Source organism: Vespa mandarinia, chromosome 4 (assembly GCF_050613455.1).
Source record: "Vespa mandarinia isolate Hongniang chromosome 4, ASM5061345v1, whole genome shotgun sequence".
Lineage (NCBI taxonomy): Eukaryota > Metazoa > Arthropoda > Insecta > Hymenoptera > Vespidae > Vespa > Vespa mandarinia.
Window position 1 is genome coordinate 6896721 of NC_140813.1, and position 23240 is coordinate 6919960.

Here is a 23240-nt window from a genome sequence, read left to right on the forward strand (position 1 = left end):
GTTAAATATAATTTCTGATAATAAGTATGATATTCGAAAATTCAAATACAATAAAGATATGGAATAATCGATTTGCACGAGCTCATTATTGCCGCAGTAGTGTGAACAGATCGAAGGAAAGCAGTCCTCCACAGAGGATCGTAACGACGTTTCGAATCGTTACGAAAACATGCGGAGGTATAATTTATTTGGCAACATCGTTTACGCGCGAAACACGCACGTCAGTGGCACGTTTCAGGTCGATTCTTTTGTCGGCGGGCGGTAGCTGCCGACGTTACGGAATCTTCGAACGGGAGTTCTCTCTCTCTCTCTCTTTCTCTCTCTCTCTCTCTCACTCTCTCTCTTTATCTTTCTATCTCTATCTCTCTCTATCTCTCTCTTTCTCTCTTTCTATTTTTCTCTTTCTCTTTTCCGTCTCTATCTCTGTCTGTTTCTCTCGCTCGCTCGTTCTCAAGAGCGCCGCCGGCGGAGATGAAAGGGAACCGTATTAGCCGTAAACTCATCCGTCAGTGTCAAAACGTCAAAGATCCGCCGTCGTGGCATTAGTGGCGCCGTAACTTCGTTCGACCTCTCTTCTTCCTCCCTCTTGCTTCTCTCTAGAACCATTGCTGTTCTCTACTTCGCCATAGAAACGAGACTTACAAGAGGAATTTCCCGTTTTTCTCCTACCAATGATTCGGAGATTCGGATATTACGCGAGATTCAGAGATTTCGGCTGTTTCACTGTTCGTTGAGATATCGAATAGTAAGAGAGGTTTCTACGATTTTATTCCGAGGGAAACTATTCGAGAACGATCAGTATGCATGCAATCCGGACGATTCCCTTTGAAATTGGCTTCGTAGGAGACCAAACAGCTCGGAGCCGTTCTCACGACCAGATTCTTTTTAAATCCGATACACTTATATATCTATTTTATATTAAAATATTCATTTAAAATTTTATTCATTTAAAATTAAATTTTAACACGTTAAAAAAAAAGCATTAAAAAAAAAATCAATTTTTCATTATTTTATTATTAACCAACATTTACGTTTGACGCTTTGATATTACTGTAAGAATCTTTATCAAAGTAAATCAAGAAATTTATTTCGCATTGATAAAAAAAAATTCGTTAATCTATTCGAGCGTAAAAGTCACGCACGACTCGTCGAAAAGCTCGTTAGGTAAAATCGATGTGGTTGCCAAAGGAAGACGTACCCGATTCGTTTCGAACGTCTGTTCGTTGACAGAAGCGAGGATATATTATAATCGTTAATGACATCCCGAGATCGTTAAAGAATTCCGAGATAAAATATGAACGCCGTGGATACGTACGGAGCATGGATACGTATACGTTTCTCGGATACCGTACGATTGCGTTCCTCGAGCTAATTATTGTTTACCGGTTGCTACATACTTATGTATGTACGTGTTGCCCTGTACTCGGATGGCGTCATAATTCGTAGCAATTACCACAGTAACGTGGTTTATACCACTGATCGGTTTATCTCAGCATAAAGTAAGTAGTCTCACCGTTCGTTCATCCAAACGCGAAACTCATGATAATCAAGGACCGAGGAAATTATTATAAATCTTGCTACCATCGAGCACGGCCAATATCGAATTTTATAATTGTTAACATTTCTGCGCTGCCTGCTAAGCGTATAGGTACTCTTGATGAGTTTTATAAAATGCAAGGACCAAACGAAACGAGCTTTTGAGGAGCATAAGTGGTATACGCGATGCATCGAGCAATCCGATCGGTATTCCCTTTTTGAGCCTTTTATGGATCGTCGAATGTGATCGGGCCAATGACATTTTTGGTTGCGCGTATTCTGTTTCAAGAGGATAGAGAAGAGATAGAGAGAGAGAGAGAGAGGGAGAGAGAAAGTTGCTCGATCGTCCTTTCAAATAATTTATTATTTCAGTAATGAATGAATAAAAAATGATAATTTTTTTAATTTCAATGGAATTTTAGAAAGATCGTCAATCAGCAAGCAAGATTTTCTAAGAAAAAGATCCAAAATCGATCATTTGCCGTGATCGATCGAGAAAGCGGATAGACGAGTGAAAAAAGAAAAAAAAAAAAAAGAAAAAAAAGAAAAAAGACAAAGAAATCGGAGTCCCTTCTTTGAAGTTTCCTTAGCGTGCAAAAAAGAAACGTGGACGTTAATCGATTTCGATGCAGCAACCATTCAGTCGCGATCGATCGTCCCTCTTGGTAAAATTCATCGGAAGCGATGCGAAAGACGGCGCGCGAGTTCTTTTGCATCGCGCTAAGTAAGTCCGGAAGCCTGTGAACGTTCGGCAAAACGAAGACGAGAGAATCATCGAAGAATGGCCGCCACCGCTGCTGTGCGTTGGGTTCGTCGCGAAGTTGAAGCGCGCACGGCCCGGGCGATAATTAAAACGCTTTTACAAAACCGTAGGCAAACAGCGCTTAAGTGGCTGTCATTCGTTAGCCTCGGAGCGAGCTGGTAGTCGGTAAGTCGCTGAGCGAGCGATCAATCACTCCGAGACCCTCCCCGCCGACCCATTACATTTCTATTTTGAAAGCTGCTTATTAAGCGGGGCCGGCCGGAGAGACAGACAGGTTTCACGGTATAAAATATCGGGTTGCCGTGGCGGCAGGGACGGTTCCGTGTCGAGGCAGCGCCGTGCCGCATGGAGTTGGTGAGACAAGGACCGAATGAGAAAACGAGTAAGAGAGACCGAGAGAACGATGGAGGGGTTGAAAGAGAGAGAGAGAGAGAGAGAGAAAGAGAAAGAGAGGGAGAGAGAGAGAGAGGAGGGAGAGAGAGAGAGAGAAGAAGCGGAGGAAGGGGAACGGCTGTAAAAGCGGTGAAATATCAAAGCCGGGATGGGAGCTGTCATCGTCGGGCCAACATCATGGGTGGCGTGTTGAATTAGAATGCCTTCCCACACCCCACGCAGGGCTGAGCCCCACCGCGTTACCCCCACCACGTTCCCCACTCTATGTTCCCTCCATTGCCGACGACCGTCGACTGTTCCCTCTCCACTTCCAAGATCTCACTTCCCTACGGAGTGGGGACACTCGACGCGTACATACACAGGTTATGCACCCCTTTATGGTGGGGATAGAAGTGACCTTCCAAACTGCCGCTAGACGGCGCTAGGATCATCAAGTGCTCCGCTCGACAAGGATTCGACCGACGGCCCCGGCATTATTTTCCTGGATTTTGTGCTGTGAACGTTGTTCGCGTCTAAGTCTTATATTCGTGCGAAAGAGAGAGGATCGATCGACGGGCCACCGTATTCCGCTTATACGGTGAGCGAACGTCCACCGATTCGGGAGAGGAGTTATTGTTATCACTGTTGGTTACTTTTATCGTTTCTTGGGCTGTTTTTCATCCCAAGTGTGAAGCTTTCTTGTGTGATTTAGTGCAGTGAATTATCTTTAACAAAGTGCTTAACCCAAATGGTTGTGCTCGAGGAAGGCGGTATGCTGTCTACCGGACACAATCAGTACTTACAGCCGGATTATCTTTCTCCGCTTCCAACTACGGTTAGTAGACATATTTGTGATGAAAATACATGTTTTTCAATAAAACCACGAGGATTCGTGGTTAAGCTATGAAGATTACAAAGAGAATTACTCCGTTCATGATGAGCGCGAGCCGACGGATCTTCGCTCGAATCTTCAACCTCTGTGAATTTCTCGTGGATTTTCATAATACTTTATTAAATGTGTTGAATCTTATTTCTTTGATATCACAAATGGGAATTATATGTTTCTACATGTTTTTTAGAAATTTTTTATGATGAATTATATATTGAAATAATTATAATATTATCGTATTTATTTGTTCCTTTATTAATCGATGGAAACAATGAAATTTAATCATAAAAATGGAAAACAAATGTATAAATATTCATTTTTATGAATTTTTTAGATCCTTAAATACAATTCCTTCTAAGTAAAAAACGATTTGTTATATTTCAGTGGATATTTTTATTATTTTTATAAGTCGATATTAAATAATTATTTGTAAAATCTTTTTATTTCTTGTAAAGAGAAATTATATATATATATATAGAATTTAAACGACGATACAATATTTTGCGTTTTTCGTGAAATATTTTCTTTTTCGTAATACTCCTCATAAATTATTTATTTAAACAAGTTGATATTTCAAGAATAAGTTCGAAAGTGATTTTCAACGTAATGTAAAAATAAAAGCTTGAACTTGAAATAACTTTGTAAAATTAGATCGTTTGTCGGAAAGGTGAAGAAGTGATTAGCCGTTCCGACGGCAACGTCCGTTTCCTCACCTCTTCAGAATCAACAACACTTTTCTATCTTTAATCCTTTAAATCGAGAAAAAAAGGAATAATTTGTTAAACAAATTAAACTTCTCTCGTGACAAAATTTTATAAAAAAAAATTATTTCTCAGCCTTATCCAAGGCATCATTATAATTTCCAAATTATAATCAACATTTTTAGGATTCATTAATTTATCAAAAAGTTTCCTTTCTCCATCTATATTATTTTATTATTGATAAAAAAAAAAATAATAATAATTTTCATATATTTACAATTAAAAAATCGAAAATCTTCCTTGTTGAAAGGTCAAATAATTGTTGAACGAGTCGTCGGGCTCGTTCGTTGCAATCCGAAAGTAACCGTAAGAAAGTAATCATAAATAAAAAAAAAAGTAAATGTGGGATCGCTTTTATTTTACAGTTGGATGCGAAGAAGAGTCCCTTGGCACTTTTGGCACAAACATGCAGTCAAATAGGTGCGGATTCACCAACAAAGCCACTGGTCTCGCCATTAGACAAAAATTCTTCGAAAAATAGCAGCGTCGGTGGTTCGAGTGCTAAGTCTCCGCCAGCGGCTAAATTAGAACGGAGCACGCGAGGCAGTCCGTCGGACAGTAAAACACTTGCGTTTAAGCCGTATGAGACTAACGTAGTGACGAGAAAGAATACGACGGGACAAGATGAAGGCAGGCCGACGTCTAAGGCAAGCGTGCACAGTGTCGGCGGTCAGGAAAACGCGTCAGAAGGTCTGAGCATCGGGGGTAGTAATAACAACAATAACAACAATAATAATAACAACAACAACAATAATAACGCAAGTGGAAATCTTAATGAGAAAAAGTCAACGTCGTCTTCGTCGTCGGGTAGTCGAACACCCGTCGGCAGGAAGTCAGCCTCGCCGTCGAGTCAAGCGACGGCAGGTTCCTCGAATAGTATTCTCTCAGCTTCCGACCGCAAGACGCCTGGCGATCGTGAGAAAACCGACGCATCTCCACGAAATAACGGAACGAGCCCTATAATTAGATCGGGTATGGAAATCCTCAGCGGTGGCCATGCGAAGGATGCAGCCGGATTGGCCGCTTATAAGGCATCGATACCTGGTTTTGCCACTGGGAATCCACTTTGTTGTCCACCCGGACTTGCGGAAAATCCTGCGTTCAGGCCACCGTTTGCTGGTGCCTCGCCATTTTCTCATCATCATGCTGCAGCGGCGGCCGCACTTTTGGGTTACCCAACAACGGCACCTACGCCAGGCAATCCATATCTTAGTTATGCTCGAGTGAAAACGCCAGCCGGCGGCGAAGCGCTCGTTCCAGTTTGCAAGGATCCTTATTGCACCGGCTGCCAATACAGTGTTCATGGAGCCCAATTGATGATGGGGGCTGGTGCGAGTGCCGGTGGTGCTGCTGGCAGCGCCGGTGGTGGTGGAGGAGGTGGTGGTGGTGCCGCGAGTGCCGCGAGTGTCGCCGGCGGAGCCGCATCCGTCTGTCCAAGTGGATGTACCCAGTGCGATCATCAGAAATATGGCCTCGCAATGGCATTGTCTTCGTTAGGTCCAATGCCTCCACCCTCACTCGCATACCCTTCCACGCTTGCCGGTGGTAGACCGTACGTGTGCAACTGGATCGCTGGTGACTCCTACTGTGGCAAACGATTTGCAACATCCGATGAGCTCCTTCAACATCTCCGCAGTCACACGAATCTCGCAGCGGCTGCCGCGGCAGCAGCGGCCGCTGCAGCTGGTGCACCGGAACCTGCCAGTCTCCTAGCTAATCCTCATCCCCATCCGCTTCTCTCGCCTTCAGCGGCAGCCCTTCACCGTGCCAGCGGTGCCTCTTATCCTGCACCATCCCTTAGTCCTCTCGGTGCGAGATATCATCCTTACGGTAAACCGCCCACTGCACCTTTACCTGCATCCCTAGCAGCCTCACCCTATAGCGCCTTCAATGCGCTAGGTCCTTACTACTCGCCTTACGCAATTTACGGACAACGGATCGGTGCCGCTGTTCATCCCTAAACGACCGACTTTTCCGCCAAGATCTTTCCTTCACTCTCTCTATGTTTCTTTTTTTCTTTTTCATTCTTTGTACATAGCGAACCGTGTATTATACAGATCTTATTTAAGCGATCCTTTTTCGAGAGAGATTCCTTGTCTCTCTCTTTTTTTCTCTAAATATATATGTATATAAATATATAAATATGAGTCTATAAATATAAATATATAAATACATGAATATAAATATAAATATATATATATATGTGTAAATTAAAAAAAAAAAATAATTAAAGTCTATGAAATGTCATCATTGGCGGTTTAACATTATGCACATCACGAAATATCACCGTTATTATGCTCGGAGAATACGCCGCAAGAATGTGCGTTTTTCGAGCCGCTTCGACGTGATCCTTTGATTCTTGTGTCCGTCGCAGCAAGAAGAGTGTTTGTGTGCGTCTACCTGTGTCCAATTGTGAACGATCTTCTTCGAGTCAATGTGGTTTGCGCCGGTGTTTCGTACATACAGATAAACTGTGATAATGTTGCGTTTTTTTCTTCGTAGAAGCGAAATAGAAAGAGTGAGAGAGAAAGAAAGAGAGATGAAACAGAGTCTTGTTTGAGCATTTCTCGATGTCTTCGAAATTTGTGAATCGTTTGGCTTTGCAAGAGATCGTCGCAAAGCATGTCGAATTGATCGTAATAATCGCATCAGATTTATGAAATACAGAGAGAGAGAGAGAGAGAGAGAGAGAGAGAGAGAGAGAGAGAGAGAGAGAGAGAGAGAAAGAGAAAGAGAAAGAGAAAATAGTTTAGGTATCTTTCGAACCTGTAAATATCTCTTGTAAAACATCGTTGAGTTTCCACAGCGCTTTAATAAAAAAGATATTCGTAGAATCAAAAGTTGCAGTGTGTCTATGTGTACCTGTTTACGGGTGCACGTATTACGTACTTGTGTGCGTGCATTTTGTCTACAAGGATGCCTCAAATTCTCTCCCTTCCTATGGAATTTCTATCGTTCACGGATCGACACCGATCTCTCTTCTTCCCGTATGTATATCTTCATACGTCGAGTACATGTAACGAAGCCTGCCATATATAAACGGCGAGTATGCTCGCAATTCTCCTTTTCTTCCATTGGTATAACTTGGAATTCAGTTTTCACGTCTTACCATAAATTACGTATCTCCTCGACGTTGCACCGTTAAAGCTTTTTCAAGTATATGCATATATACTTATAGATAGATGTGTTTGTGTGCGTGTGAGTACTTTATAGTTAACTTTAAAATATCGTCGCTTTTACTAGAAAAGGAGAGCGGAAGACACGTTGAGAAATTGACGTTAAGAGGTACTACTACCCAAAAGTTTCGCGTGTCGAATAGAATGAATGTAAAGGGACCAAGAGAATTTCAAAGTTATATATATATATATATATATATATATATATATATATACACGAATCTTGTGGGTATTCGATACGTTAGGTCATCCTATTCTTATCTCTATCCTTTGGAAATCCATCCTAAGTTTCTTTTATTCTTTAGTAACGTCGTTTTAGGAACTTAGAATTTTCCATGAGACGACTGAACGTGGGCGCTGCGTGAAACTGTTTGCCTGTGCTGAAAAAGGAAGAAGGGAGAATAAAGTGGTGCGTGCATGCGCGCGCGTGTGTGTGTGTGTGTGTGTGTGTATTTGAAAAGGGAGAGAGAGGAAAAGAGAAGTATAGTCTTTCTACTCTGGGTGCTCTTGGTAGCTATACGCACATACACAAACGAATTTTCTCGCTCGTTTGTCCATCCCCGGTTGCTGTTGGCTACACCCAAGAGAGTGAATTTATTTCTTTCATTACGAGACCGAAAAGCGAGTGTGAGAGAGAAAAAGAGAGGGTTCTCGGATATCGGAGCTGCAAGGCAACTCGCATAAATCTGCGGCCTAGAGTCCGAACGGAGTGCAGCTCCGCGAGTTTCTCGTGAAAACAGAGAGGAAGAAGAGGAAAATAGAGTGGTTGACTTCGAAGGGAACGTTTGCGTGTTAACTTTATTCTTGTGTAACATCGTTCATGATACTTTAGTTAACTTATACATGCATATATATATATATATATATATATATATATGCATAGATCAGATTAACGAGTTTTTGTTTAAATTAAATTATCTATTTTCATGTTCGTATTTCCTTAAAAAAAAAGAAAGAAAAAAAAAGAAAGAAAGAAAGAAAAAAAGAAACAATTTTCACTCATCGTAAATTTTACATTTTCTATAGATTTTCATTGACTATTATTATTTGTTAACAAATGAATGATTTCATAAAAACAACAAGTCAAATGTAAATCTAATATTTTTTCAATCAAATTGGGACGTGTATTGAAACGGAAACATATTTCAAGGCCAATCAAATGGGCAATCAACAAAGTAAAGGATTAAGTCTCGAAGTCGTCTTGTGAGTACATCCAGCGAGAGAAAAAAATGTTGAATCGATGTACGGACGGCGTTAGAGAGAATGACGTGATTAATTGCAAGGAAGGTTATTTGTTCTCGTCGTGCCTTTCTTCTTTCTCTCTTTTTCTTCTCCTCTTTTTTCTTTTTGACTCTGCGCCAGATCAGCGAACGAGATCGAGCATTCGCTCGATTTTCCTTGGAGTATCGTCGCGCACGCGTGTCCCGCTTTTTGTTCGACCGAATCCGTGCTTCAAGGGGGATAAGGAAAGAAAGAGAAAGAGAAAGAGAAAGAGAAAGAGAAAGAGAAAGAGAGAGAGAGAGAGAGAGAGAGAGAGAGAGAGAGAGAGAGAGAGTGTGTGTGTATGAGAGAGAAAGAGAGAGATGGAAAGAAAAGGAAGAAGAACAAAACGAGAAAAAGGAAATGCCGAGGTGTTCAAGCTCTCCGATCGAGGAGGTGAGAAAGAGAAAGGACGATTTCTTTTCGTTTTACGTTGACAGCTCGGACAAAGTAGCAGGAGTTAACGCGTTCGGTAGCACTGTGTTCGAATGTGTCACGACAGCTATACTTCTCGCGTTGGACGATCGACTCTATACTCATTTTTTTCACCCTTTGCGGTCCGGCTTCCCGCTGTTATGTCCTCGTTGTTCAACTTTCTCGATATACCACCCGCATACCGATGCTCTAACCGTTATTTTAAACTTCTTCAAAATCTTTGTTCGTTTTTCTTCGATAATTCTATAAAAAAGAAAAAAAAAAAAAAAAAAAAGAAAATAAAATAAAAGAAAAGAAAAGAAAATAAAAGGAAATATTATAGAATAAATAATATTTTTAATTTCACGTTCTTAGAAAAGTAATTATAATGTTTTACTTATTTAAGATAATTCTAGAATTTCTAAAACTTTCTTGTATATACAATCGTATCCTGTTTTTTTTCCTTCTTATTACGCGCGTGATGATAATTAACAGTTTCAACGATGAAAGATAAACGATTCAACCAGGATTATTCACCGACAGGATGGATAATAATTGCTTGGTTCTCTTGAATCACTTATTTTTTTTTTCTTTTTTTTTTTTCCTCTTTTCATTTCAATATATAATTATGTTCAGTTCGAAGGAGATTTTATGATCTCCTATTATCTATGGTAACAAATTTACATCGTTAGATCATTACATTTGTAATTAATACATGAGACAACAAATTCGAACAACTTAATTCAATGTCGGAGTAATCGATTGATCGATCCAAAATTTATTAGACTTAGATGTACGTAGGAGTAGTCCTTGAATCGGTGCAAATATCTACACGATAGAAGACTTTATAGAACGAAGGGATCGTTAGTTGGACGTCCATGTAACGCGTGCCTCGTCGTACTCTGGTAGATCTCTTTGTCGAGTTGAACGGCATCACGATTAGTGCATCCCCGAACGACGTCTATCAGCTATCCTGTTCCACGGTCTTACGAGTCAGCGCGGACAATTTAGCACATCAATAACATGCCGCGGATAAAGGCAGCCCATACATCGTGCCTGACGTATCGTTTGTAATAAAACACAAAGGGGCTCAGCCCGCCAGCGGCATCTGTGTACCGCGCGCGTTCCGCGTCTATTCGCTAGCTAGCTAGCTAGCAAGCAAGCAAGCAAGTAAGCAGGCTAGCTCGCTCGTCCGTTCATCCGTCCATCCGTCCATCCGTCCTTCCATCCGTCCGTCTGTCCATCCGTTCGTTCGTTCTTTCGTTCTTTCGTTCGTTCTTGCCGTTATTAACAGGCCGTATATCGTGAATGTTTTCTACCTACCGTCTCTCATCGAATCATACATCACCCTTGAATGCGCGACGGCCAAAGACCGACTATAATTCATCTATAAGCTACGTCCGATCCCCTCGACACTGGAAATTGCGAAAGACAAAATCGATTGGCTGCAGGAGTGACGTGCTTCTCTTCCCCTTTTCTTTTTTTTCTCTTTGATCGTTGTCTTCCTTTTTTCCACCACTCCTTTGCATTTTTTTTTTGTTTTTTTTTTGTTTCTTTTTTGTTTTTTTTTTTTCTTTACATCGCTTGTATTAGTCTTAAGGATATTTTTTCACTGTTCTTTTATTATTATTATTATTATTTCTTTTTTTCTTTTTATTTTGATGTAAAGATATAGATTAAAACGAGTAAAAATAACTATGTTAGATTTTTTAGACGTTCCGCTTGGATGATAATTAAAATTGAATAGAGTTAATTTATCATTTTATGTACTTTAATTAATGTATTTTTCTTCCAGATTATTATTAACATTATCCGTTCAAATATTTGTTTTACTGGTAGAATAATTAAGAAATATTTGTACTCGAGAAATGGAAACGGGACTTAAAAGGCTGACAGTAGAATAAACTGTAAAATATTCATTTCGCTTTTATGAAATACAATTTATATCAATATTCGTGTCAGAGAATAAATTGTTGCAATTTTTTATTATTTGTCAATTTTGTTCGTACAATCAGGCTTCTATTGTTCTTGGGATTTTTTTTTTTTTATGCATTTGAAAGTAAATAAATTCATTTGTATTTCCCTAGTAGAGAAATAAGCGAGCACAGAACGTTCTTGACAATTTTTCTCTTGAGATTAAAGTAAAAAACTTGTACCAAATGAGAATTCTTGGGAAATTGCTGGTACAAATTCTTGTAATCATCGGTACATTGACCGTACGAAACGAAAGTGGAAATAACAACTTTTATACATGTGTTCATGGATACATACGTACATCTACATATACATACATACATCTACATACTACATATATATATATATATATATATATATATATATATATATATATATATATATATATTCAAGAACAGCTGAAGAAACAACACTGACCTTTCCGCAGGTGTAACGAATATGCCTAATTAATTTCAGATATTAGTTCAAGATATTTACAGCAACTTTAAAGGGACGAATACGTATCGGTCTATTGCTTGTTACGAATTTTTAAAATTCATTTAAATTAATATTCTCGAAATGCGTACGATCGTTTTATTAAATAATTATTATCGAATTTTTTACACCTGCTTTCGAGTTCTTCGAAACGTTAAATATACAAATGTAATTAAAAATGGTTTATGTGGATGTTTCTTTAAAAATTACTGACTCGGAGAATCTGTCTGTTCGTATGTTCTACGGAAAATTCAACAATGTAAAAACCGACGATCTCATCGCGTTGGTTGGTACATAAACACGGAAAGCTTAACATCTCACAGCAGTCGTAGCGTTGATTTCGAACGGTACACTCATCGCCGTTTGTAGAAGACGAATCGTTCTCTTCTAAACCTCTTTCGAAGATATACCAAGCGAATACACTTACACAACCAAGCGTTGGAGCATTTACGCTCTTTATTTTCATCCCGTTCTTCACGCTACAAGACGTTAATCCGTAGGAGAGCAAGACGTCGAAATCGGAGCGATATTTTACATGCGTCCGCGCGAAACGGAGCTATCCTTCGAGCAATTTCCAGAATAGAGAGATAGAGATAGGTAGATAGATAGATAGATAGATGGATAGAGATAGATAGAGCAAGAGAGAGAGAGAGAGCGCAAGAGAAGAGGTCTGCATTTTGGAATCCGGCCATACGCGTTGGGCGAAGTCAACGTCCGAGAAGAAGACGCAGCGACGCTATAGCGAGGAAGGAAAATCGACGACGGAGGAGGAATGAGAAGGACAGAAAGATAGATAGATAGGTAGATAGCTGGGTGTATATATATATATATATATATATATATATATATATATAAAGAGAGAGAGAGAGAGAGAGAGAAAGAGATGAGGAAAAGGGAAGCGAGGTGAGGTCGAATAACAGGGTGCGCTCCGATCAACATTAATCACTATCCGTAGCGAGTAGATAGCCGTCGAATGCTCGCTTTCTAAAGCAAGGTGAAGGGGTGGCTGATAGATGGAGGTGATGAATGGCTCCGTGACGCGAGGCGATCCATCATCTCGGGGTCGACATCACGGGAGCTGCCTACGGCGAGAGCTAGCAAGAGAGATTTCGCGCGAGAGGTCACCTCGGCTAATTCATCATCCGGTCCGTCGCGTTTCTCTCCTCCTTCTCTTCTTCATCCACCTCCTTTGCTTGTCCAAGCGTCGTGTGCCTCCTTCTATTCCCTCCCTCCCCTTCACCCATTTCTACTCCTCCTTCTTTGCTCGTCCTTACCAACTTCCAGGCATCGCTCGGTTTAACAGTTTACGTCATAGCGGTCCTCCTCCTACCGGGTACATCCAACCAAGAGTTTCCTTTCCTCTTTCGAGATAATGTCTTTGAAGTGGTCACAGCCAACTTTGCTGACGCTTCGTTGACGCTTCGCTCAGCCATTTTTCGACGATACATCATAATCGAAAATGATTTGACTTAAATTCACTGCTTCATTCTAGATTTAATATAGATCGCTTCGTCAACGTTAATTTTATCATCGTAGTTTAAATAATATCGGCAAGTCTTATGTGATCAATGTCTCTATCTGACATCTATATAATTGTTGGATAAACAGAGAAGACATAGAGGAGACACGTACGCTTGATATAGAATCACGAGAGCTTCAAATCAAACGGAACTTAGTAGATTTACAAGTAGTCAGGAGCTGAACATAACTCATCGTAATTAAGTTCCCTCAATAATTACGATGACAGGGTGCGATAAAGTGTAATAAGAAAGTTCGAGATTACGGATTTCAGATTCGACGTCAGACGGACGGTCAATTAACGCTGGTTTTTATTTGCACGTCCAACGCTTATCGCGGTGAGGATTAATCCCATGCCCGAAGGATATGCTCACTCCTTTCTACCTTTCTACCTCTCTCTCTTTCTCTCTCTCTCTCTCTCTCTCTCCCTCTCTCTCTCTCTTTCTTTCTTTTTCCGTGGAGGTGAAAAGAGAAGAAACACATTCTCCAGGCGATGTCGGAAGAAATACGCAGGAGCGTCGTTCGTAAATCGCGAAACCGCGATATCTTAGAATGCGCATAATTTATACCATCCGTAGAAGGTATACCAACGCTTCTCTCTTTCTCTTTCTTTCTCGTTCTTACTCACACAGAAGGCTTCATGTAAGACGAGAGGAAGAAAGTATCTATCTGCAAAGTCAAGTGGAATCTTCAATACGTCCAAGAAAATCCACCGATCGTTCGTATCCACGTTAGTTTATTGCCGAGTAGTAAGACATTCGACGTTAGTCGTCGACGGCTTAGTTGCTAGTTCGCTGAGCGGGATGACTAAAAGAGCTTTCCTTTTCTTCTTTTTGATTTTCGCTCTCTCTCTCTCTCTCTCTCCTTCTTTTTCTTTCTTTCTTTTTCTTCGATTTATCTATCGTTGTCTTTTTTATTTTTATTTTTTTTTCAACTTATTATATACAGATCGTGTAATTTTAATCACGATTTAATTACTCGTACTCTTTATACATATTTTCATTGCTCAATTACTTTCTTTTTTTCTTTTTTATTTATCTTGTACTTATCTAGAATTTTTTATTATTTTCCAAAAGTTTTCATTCATTAGGATTAAACTTTATTCTCTCTCTCTCTCTCTCTCTCTCTCCCTCTCTCTTTTTCTCTCTTTTTCCCTAACCTTTATTACAATAAAGGTCTTCTATATTATATGAATAGATAAGCGAAATATCAGCAATTCTTGAGAACCGTAAATAATTTCAATCGGTAGGTTCTACCATTTAGTTAGGCTCCTATCGGTCGAGAAGACCTCTCGTTCTCTTTGGAATCCATGCTTCCGCGTCTTTTCCACCGAGAGAATTCCATTGGTTGCAGGAGTGCGGCGAAAGGGCGCGCGGGAGTTCGCAAAATTGTAGGTATACGTGACTACATACATACGAGAATAACTAATTGTAGGGTCAGGGATGTCAGGAATTTACATAATACGACAACGCTTGGAATCAGAGACGATTTCCTTCGGAAGAGCGAAGCGAATGCGATGCGCCGGAAAGGGCTGATAACGTTTGCACGCGGCTTATATATCGAACGAAGAGAGGGATTTCTTTAATAAGCAGAAAATGTAGGAAATAATTCCTTTTTTATGGAAAGCAATTACGATAAACTTTGTCTTGTAATCTGTTGCTCATTTATTTTTCTTCTTTTACCTTTTCTCTCTCTCTCTCTTTCTCTCTCTGTATTTGCAAATATAACAATGAATAATTGAACGATTCGTAAATAGTGTGCGAATAATGTTAAGTAAATAAAATGTCTTACGATCAGTTTAATGCGTATTATAAGACCTTAATAATCCCTCGTATTTCGTTGCGTTCAATCGTTTTCCAATTTATTTCGATAAATTGGTATTAAGTAGGTATACGATTTGAAAAAGAATTCATATGGATTAATAGACTCAAAAGATAATTTATAAAGGTATATTCGATTTTACAGATATCGGCAGTAATATCGAAAGTTGTATCGAGCTGTAATTCCAATGTGTTTATGTCCTCTTGAAATTGCGATTGTAAGAGTAGACTGGGCGTCAGGATCGGCACTCGTGATAATTTCTTGCCACCGAAGAATCTCCTTGCCGACGAGTAGAGTACGACGTAAACATTCGGTCGAGAAGTACGAACGTGCTCTTTCGAATCTCTCGAAGGCGTAACGTTCGAACGCGTTTGGCTTAATCGCATCTTGCGGTGCCGACCGACGACCGCCACGCCGGCGTGCTCTCTCGTAATTACGTTAAATTATTGAATCGAGCATGAAGGAGCGAGTTATCTCTCAATCTATGCGACTACAAAGACGCCGACGGAGTAATTGTGATTGGTGTAACGGAGTCGACTGGTAAGAGAACCCTCTTAACCGTCCTTGTGCCCAACGTGTTCGTTAACGATACAAGTTCGCACATAGGTATATATGTAGGTAAGGAAGTTCAACATGAGTTCTCCGAATGAACTTTCATTCTTCAGTCGTATGGATGGACCGAAAGAAAACTCCGATAATGACAATTAATGGTTTAAGGCTTGGCTAAAATAGGAAAATTCTCGGTTTTAATACGAGTCAAACTCATTTATCGTTTGATTAATCTTTTCTTTCTTGATTATAATAATATTATTTTTCTATTAGCGTGAACATATATGAAGAGGATATTAATATTATTGTGTAACGTGCTCTGCAAGTGTCGTTCATGAACGTTTCAAATATATGAACGTAGCAATATTGAACCATATGTGACTGAGATACTTGCAGGTAACAATAACGTGACATTTCAAGAACATCTTCGATCGTAGAAAAATTGAAAATTTAATATTCTCGATAATAGATATTTCTTCTTTATTCTCATTGTACCTTTAGGCTGATTTTAAACGATTTGTACTATGTAAACTGTGCTTTGATTACGATCAGAATTTTTTCCATTTTTATTTCATTTCCTAAATCATTTTTTATGCTATGAGTATTAATTGTATTATCCTGTAACTCTAATGTACTGTAATATTCTCTAAGTACCGATTTGGATCTGTCTTAAATCGAATGTTGATTGAATATATGTTTTGCCAATTTACTGATAATTCGAAAAGCATCTGTTTTGATTTCGAGAAATATACTAACAATAATTTCCAAGTGGTGATGGGACTTACAGTTAGTTTCCTTTATCGACATTTACCGCTTCGCTATACTCCAAGTACCGTAATTTAGGCTTCGATAGATTTGAAGTCACGTTTAGATTCTAAGTTTCAGACCATTCATAAAACATTTAGTTTCTAACTATGTATAGATATAAGTTACATTATTTCTAAGTCCCCCAAATTTAGTCAAATATATAAGCATAATTTAATGCAAATTTTAATTTTAAATAGATATATTCTTACATTTTACTGTCTTTATAATGATTTCTTCGATCATATTAAAATTTGTTGTAATTATCTTCTTTGATAATCTAATATGTAATACACTTTTAAAAATATATTATTTCAAAATGATAATTAATTGATTTTTTAAATACATTAAAGTGCAAAGAAAGAAGGCGAAAAAGAAGGGGAAAACATATTGTTTCGTTCACTCGTGGCTTCTATTACGATGCTCTACAATTCGTTTATATTTTATCTCGAACTTCGTCGATTAATATCTCGTCGATATAACGCAACAATACAACGGTAGACGAGTTTTCCAACGAGATCCATAGATCGACTCGCGCCCTCTGACTTTCTCGCATGAGATCGATGAGATCTACGAGCACGAGTGGTAGATAAATACGATTTTTCTTTCTCTATTTTGCCATTTTCATTCGTTTCGAAATCTCTACACCACCGCAGGACGTGATTTACTTCTTTGTAGTTTATTACATGCTCGATATCTACGTTGACCGTTCGCGATCCAACCGCGAACGTTACGTCAACGAATCGCTTCGGGGCATATAGTCATATATTTTTAACACACGTCGATGAAAATATTTTCTGTATACCAGGGACATGATTTCTTGTCGTAAAAATAATTTCGTAGCGATTTATTTTATTAGAGCAATTTTATATTAGAAAGAGGTTATCCAGTTCAAACTATACATATATATATATATATGATATCTATTAAAAAATTATTTGTTTTTATTGCCTTTAATGAATAAATCGCGAAGAACAGGAGATAAGCTTAAACGAAATCGAGAGAAAGAGGATCAAAGAGACACCAAATAAAAGAAAATCTTTCGAAAATCTAAGCAGACATAAATACTTCGATAGACTTTATTCGATGAGTTTGTCCATATCGGAGCTACGTGTTATAAGTTTCCGGCAAAACGATAGTGACAAAAGTGGTATAACGAGATACTCGTAAAAGAGAAAGAGAGAGAGAGAGAGAGAGAGAGAGAGAGAGAGAGAAAAGAGAAAGAAAAAAGAAAACGAGAAAGTGAGAAAGGAGAGAGGTACAAGGAGAAGAGAAAGAGGAAGCAGAGGAAGAGGAAGTCACAGACACAGTGTGGATGGGACATTGATGAGGAAACTTAGGTTGGTTATAGCCTTGGCCGGTGATAAGGAGCCAAGAAGTTCCTAAGTAAGAGGAGGTATAGCGTAGCTGTCGAGGGGTTAAACCTGGGCTATCTCTCGCAACGTTATCCTCCGAGTCTGTGTATATGCGACAGAATAGAGGGTAGATGTAGCTCGAGGTGGTGTCGTGCCCTACCGGCTTTCTAGTTCTTATCTTAACGTTTTGCAATCTGAATGCACGAAATCAGAGCCTGAGGATCAATTTCACCCAACCCCCTATCGTTTTTAATGTACGACGATGTTGTCGCGATATTATCATAGACTATCGTCTCATTCTCTATGTATTTTTTAAATGAAGATGTTTTGTAAATGTTAAATTAAAATGTTTTCTGAAGTTTTGTGGTACGTTTTGATCTTCATTTGGCAATTTAATGAAGAATACATTTTCCTTTTTCGTTCGGATTAATTAGTAAAACTTATCGTGTTGATAGTTTATATTGGAGGAAATATCAACATATATGCGAATGGGTGTTGACGTTTTGATCGATTACCGAATGACAGTTTGTTTTTGTCTACGGTAATGAGTAACAGTTTATTTCTGGCAAGTCATTTTACGCTTTATTTGCATGAAATATATATATATATATATATATATATATATATATTGCCTTTTTTATAAAAAAAAAAAAAAAATATTGGAATAGCAAAAATTAACAAGGAAGTGATATCGTCTAATCAGATATTTTGAATAATTTAACCGTCGAAAAAGCTATGTTTAAAGATAATAGTGCTATTGTTCAAACCTTGAAAATAATTTCTTTCATGCTATGCCATTTACGTTATCTTCGATAATTATTTGTTTTTGAAATTTTTCAAAGTCGACGTTATCTTCGGTTCTTGGTAAATAGTATGATCAACTCAACTCTTATTATCGACAATATCAAGATTTTTTTGCAATGACACAAGGAAAGATAGTTGAAGAAGAAGAAGAAGAAGAGAGAGAGAGAGAGAGAGAGAGAGAGAGAGAGACAGAATGGATCAAGTGAAAACCGGATGAAATACGTGAATAGTGAGAGAGTACATGGTCTCCCATTTGGAGAAGATAGGACAGAGGAGAAGTACGAGGAGAAGCTAAGACCAGCCGTAAAAATAATAGGGCTTCCAGTGAAATAAATTGAGTTATTAACGTGACAGTATCACAATAAATTATGATGAAGCGGGTCGGGGCAAAAAGGAACGGTCAGATGGCGGTTGGCGAAAGGTCGCACGGAGCTAACAGCGCTTGATTGCCGGTCGCTCATTTGTCTCCATGTAGCCTGACAGGAACTGTCCTGGGCTCGCAGTAACGCGCCCGGCCAACCCTGTCAACTCCCTGTAACCGGTTGACCGTAGAAGAGAGAGACCAACTCTCTCTCTCTCTCTTGTACTCTCTCTCTCTCTCTCTCTCTCTCTCTCTCTCTCTCTCTCTCTCTCTCTCTCTAGACTATCGGGCCACGGAGACTACCATTCATGGACGTCGCTCGTCGCCACGATGCTACGTAGACACGACTCGAGAAACAGCGTGTCGCTCAATACTGTTCGTAATTAGCTCACGTCCATTGAAGCATAGATTGAAACAAATGGCACTCACAAGAAAAACAAAATCGTAGTTTACACTTTTGTAACGGGAAAGTATGTGAGTTTGTTTTTCGGTAATTGTTCGTTAAAAATAACATATATGGAGAGATCGGTCCTCTTTATTTTTTTATGGAACTTGTTTCGTTGATAAAAGATTGAACGATGAGTTCAATAATATACTGTATTATAAATAAAATATAATTACGATGAAATATGAAAGTTACCAGTGCGACTATGTAGCTGTTCTTGTTATTGATGATTCTTTGTAAAATGCATCCAACGCGAACGTACTTGAAAATCAAAATTGTCGTAATAAATCAGAAAAAGCGAACCAATCGTTCAAGGTTTTCTTTCGAGTTTGACGCAGCACGAGATGTCAGAACGATCGTATATATATCGAGAAAGGTTTTACAATATGCCGTTATGCGAACGATGCACTCTCTCTCTCTCTCTCTCTCTTTTACTCGATCCGCGTATCGAAAGACTCGAGCGAGTCTCGCGCTAGCTACCAAAGCGCTGTAAATTGGTGTTTTTATTGGGATTCTTCTTTCTCGGACGGAACACCTACGGTTCGACCGAGCCATTAATTACCTTTATTGAGCTTCCGTGCCGGCTTCGGCCGTACTCGTCGATCGTCCCTATCACTGCCAATCAATCTTCGTGGTAGCTACGCGGCGGCTTCGTCAAACGTCCCGACGAAATCAGCCAATCTACCGCAGGACAATGGACCAGCATGACTCGATCGTGTCTCGTCGGCTTCGCATCGACCCGCCGCACCGTGCCTTCTCTTACTCTCTCTCTCTCTCTCTCTCTCTCGCTCTCGCTCATTCTCTCTCTTCTTTTTTCCTCTTTTTTTCCACCATCTCCTTCTCTTTTTTTTTTTTTCGTTCTGCCAACGGCGCTCTCCTTTCAGATCGGCAACCGTTTCTATCGTCAGTCGACGAACCGTTAAGCTTCCTATCGACTGTCCGATGACTTCTTATACATTCTACTTGAGGATTTTGAATCGAATAAATCGCGTGATCTTTTTGATCTAGTTTTAGAATAATGCTATTCATTGAGATTATTTAAACAATGCATTCCTTTAGAATATATTTAATTTGATTTAATATTATCATATAAGTAAGAAATTTCTAATTCCGTAGGATTTGCAGAGACAAATAAAAATTATTTTTAAATTATATAAGTATATACTATTTCTATTATTAATGTATTGTTCGTAAAAAAATAATAAAAGCTTGTAAAATTTTATTTTTATATCATAAAACAGATTTATATGTGACAGAAGATAGTAAAAAATTTTATTGGTACAAAAATGATATTTGATAATGACAATGATGAGAACATCGATAGATTATTGATATCATACTTAAGGTGATGAAACGATGAATCATGAGACATTTGACTCGTAACAATAAGGTAATCGTTGCACTTTCTTGCCCGATGAATGAATAAACGAGTATGGAAACAGGCTTTATATAAATCATGTGGCACGGTTAACATCGACGATCGAGTTATCTCTCTTTGACGTTGCCATGTCTCCGACCACGTAAATTCTCGTTTTCCAACGTGTTTATCGTTGCGATAACACGTGAGCACATTCTGTCGAGCGAGGGTTTGTCCTCTAACTCTTTCGCTTTTCTCGATTTTCGATGTACAATAGCCATGCATGTAGATATAGCCGTACATACATACATATGTACAGGTAATAACGATCGACGGCGTGAAATCCGAGTATCAACGGATAACTCTTACCTTCGGAAAGCCCAACGTACTGTCAATGACGATAGTAACCACAGGGACATGTATCAGTTAAGTAATTGCCATTAAGTTATTTAGCGAGACTTCGATAATGGAGACTCGAATGAACGGCTAACGAAGTACGATGGGGACGTTAATTCCATCAAGGCGGACGTATCCTATCCTCGTTATAATTGACGTTCGTGCAGAGCCATACCTTTCGAACGTTTCGGTTACAGTAACTACGCGAATATCGAATCGATCCCTTTCCCTTTTGTCCTTTTCGTAATTTAACATCGACTCTTGCATTATTTTTGTATCATTTTTCAAGTTCTGTTTATCTACGTACACTGTTATAACGACAATGATATTGATATAAACGAGCGAGAAAGAGATAAGAAAAAAAAAACAGATAAAATAAGAACAATAGAAGTTTGTAGTGTCGATTAGCAATTAGAGAAATTGCAACGAAATGTTAAATGTCAGATTTAAGGTAGTCGACTCTCAACTCTGATGGGCTAGCAGAGTTTTCTTTCTTATTCCCACACCACCGTTCGTTGACTGCTCGTAAACAAAAAGCATCAGGTGTTTCCGTCGTCCCTCCCATCACCGTTGCTACGTTGTCTCGGATATTAAATTCAAAGTGCAACTAGCTGTTCTCGTTGCGTCCAATCTGCTCTACGATTTAACTACCGTACTTTGTTTACGAAGGAACTCTCTTCGGCCTTCTAAATTTATAACTTTCACGACGTGCACATTTCCATATTATCATTCTTTCCATTCATTTTATTTCGATAAATATCATCCTCTTCGGTAATCTTTCGCATATTTCAAGTCCCCCAATTTAATCCTCTTCGAGAAATATTCGGACTATGTAGATGCCTTTCTTCATTTCTATGAGATTCGGAATATACGTTCTAAATCTGTGCTCTTAGATTGGCAGACGAGCGCATACTCGAAGGGTTCGTTTTCCTAATCTAATACCGATAGGTTCGTGATATGAACGAGGTGTCGTCGTAGTTTGGCGAGGACGCGTACTATAATTTATACGATAACGCGGTTGACGTTAATTCAGGTTTATTTTCATCAACGGTACCGTTTACGCTGACACTCGAATGAATAATTATCGAAGTAATTGGTAATTCTTGGGGAAGCATCTATTTTTTTACTTATTACTTCCTGACGGCGGGTGCGAGTAGTTCTTAACGTTGATTTCCTTTCTTTCCTTCATTCACTCTTTCACCCTCCCTTCTTCAAACCCTCTTCACTCCCTTCTCCAGCATTTTCAATTTTCTGCTCGCCGGTTCGGCAAGCTGTCCTCTCTCGTTAAGTGCACTGACAGCATCACCGGGAGCACTTCCCTTAGATAAATTAAAATATCGATCGAACCTTGCCAATTATAACTTCCACGTCGGACTAATATCGACGTCGTCGCCTAGCCTACGTCAGTACTCCTGCCTAAGGTTATTCCGAAAGAATTCTCTTACAGGAAGGAGCTAATGAATCCTTCGATATCTATCCTTCGAAAATCGTGTCGATTAATTTTGATAACATTGGAAATAGATCATGAGAGTAATACGTTTTGTATATTTTTACCTTTCGTTGATAACACTTTTTAATTTCGATTTTAAAAAAGTTGCGCTTGTTTTGCTATATGATATTTGATAAATTGATTTTCTTAAAAAAGAATTACGGATTTCCTTGCAAACTAATTGTCTTTATTAATTCAATTTACTTCATTTTCAAATAGAAAGTTTAGTATTTTTTAGGTGATATTCGATCTTTGATATTTTCGATTTAAAGCATAAAAAAACGTGTGAAAAGATAGCGGTAGATTGAAAAAATTTTTTTTAAATGTTAGGAAATAAGTACGACCAGGAGATCGTTGTATCTTGTCCCGAAGAATTCGCGGTCTTATGGATAAATGATTAAAGTGGTTTTCGGCAGTTCGTTGTACCTTTTCATAGTTTGGCGAGGGGTTAACGGACTACAGGTCGCGAAACGTCAATACCATGCATTTGTGAATTTCCATCCCTCTCTTCTCTTCCTCTTACACCGCCTCCCGTTTTTTATTTATTTATTCTTCCTTCTTTTTTTAGTCTGCTGTGGGGAAATTGTGACGCGCGGACAAGCATATCGGCTCACATTTTCAACGGCATCGGCGACGGCAGGTACACACCAGGCCGTTCACAGACGTAGTAGGCTAGAGAATCGCTTCCAATGGGGATGAGAAGAGGAAGAGGGGAGTGAGGG

At 39.1% G+C, this 23240-nt stretch overlaps 1 protein-coding gene across 1 annotated transcript; it reads left to right on the plus strand.

Annotated features, from left to right (window-relative positions):
* Nucleotides 1–2463: 2463 nt before the first annotated feature.
* noc (zinc finger protein no ocelli) lies at nt 2464–7161 on the plus strand. Its single transcript, XM_035869511.2, has 2 exons — nt 2464–3506; nt 4687–7161. Exons 1-2 carry the CDS (start codon nt 3420–3422, stop codon nt 6280–6282), a joined length of 1683 nt encoding a protein of 560 aa, XP_035725404.1. The 5' UTR covers nt 2464–3419; the 3' UTR covers nt 6283–7161.
* The last annotated feature ends 16079 nt before the right edge of the window (nt 7162–23240 follow it).

Excerpts from the sequence above, each read along its gene's own strand:
- noc (XM_035869511.2), top strand. The coding sequence starts at position 3,420 with ATGGTTGTGCTCGAGGAAGGCGGTATGCTGTCTACCGGACACAATCAG. Across the intron at positions 3,507-4,686 it reads TTTCTCCGCTTCCAACTACG|TTGGATGCGAAGAAGAGTCC; the intron begins GTTAGTAGACAT and ends TTTATTTTACAG.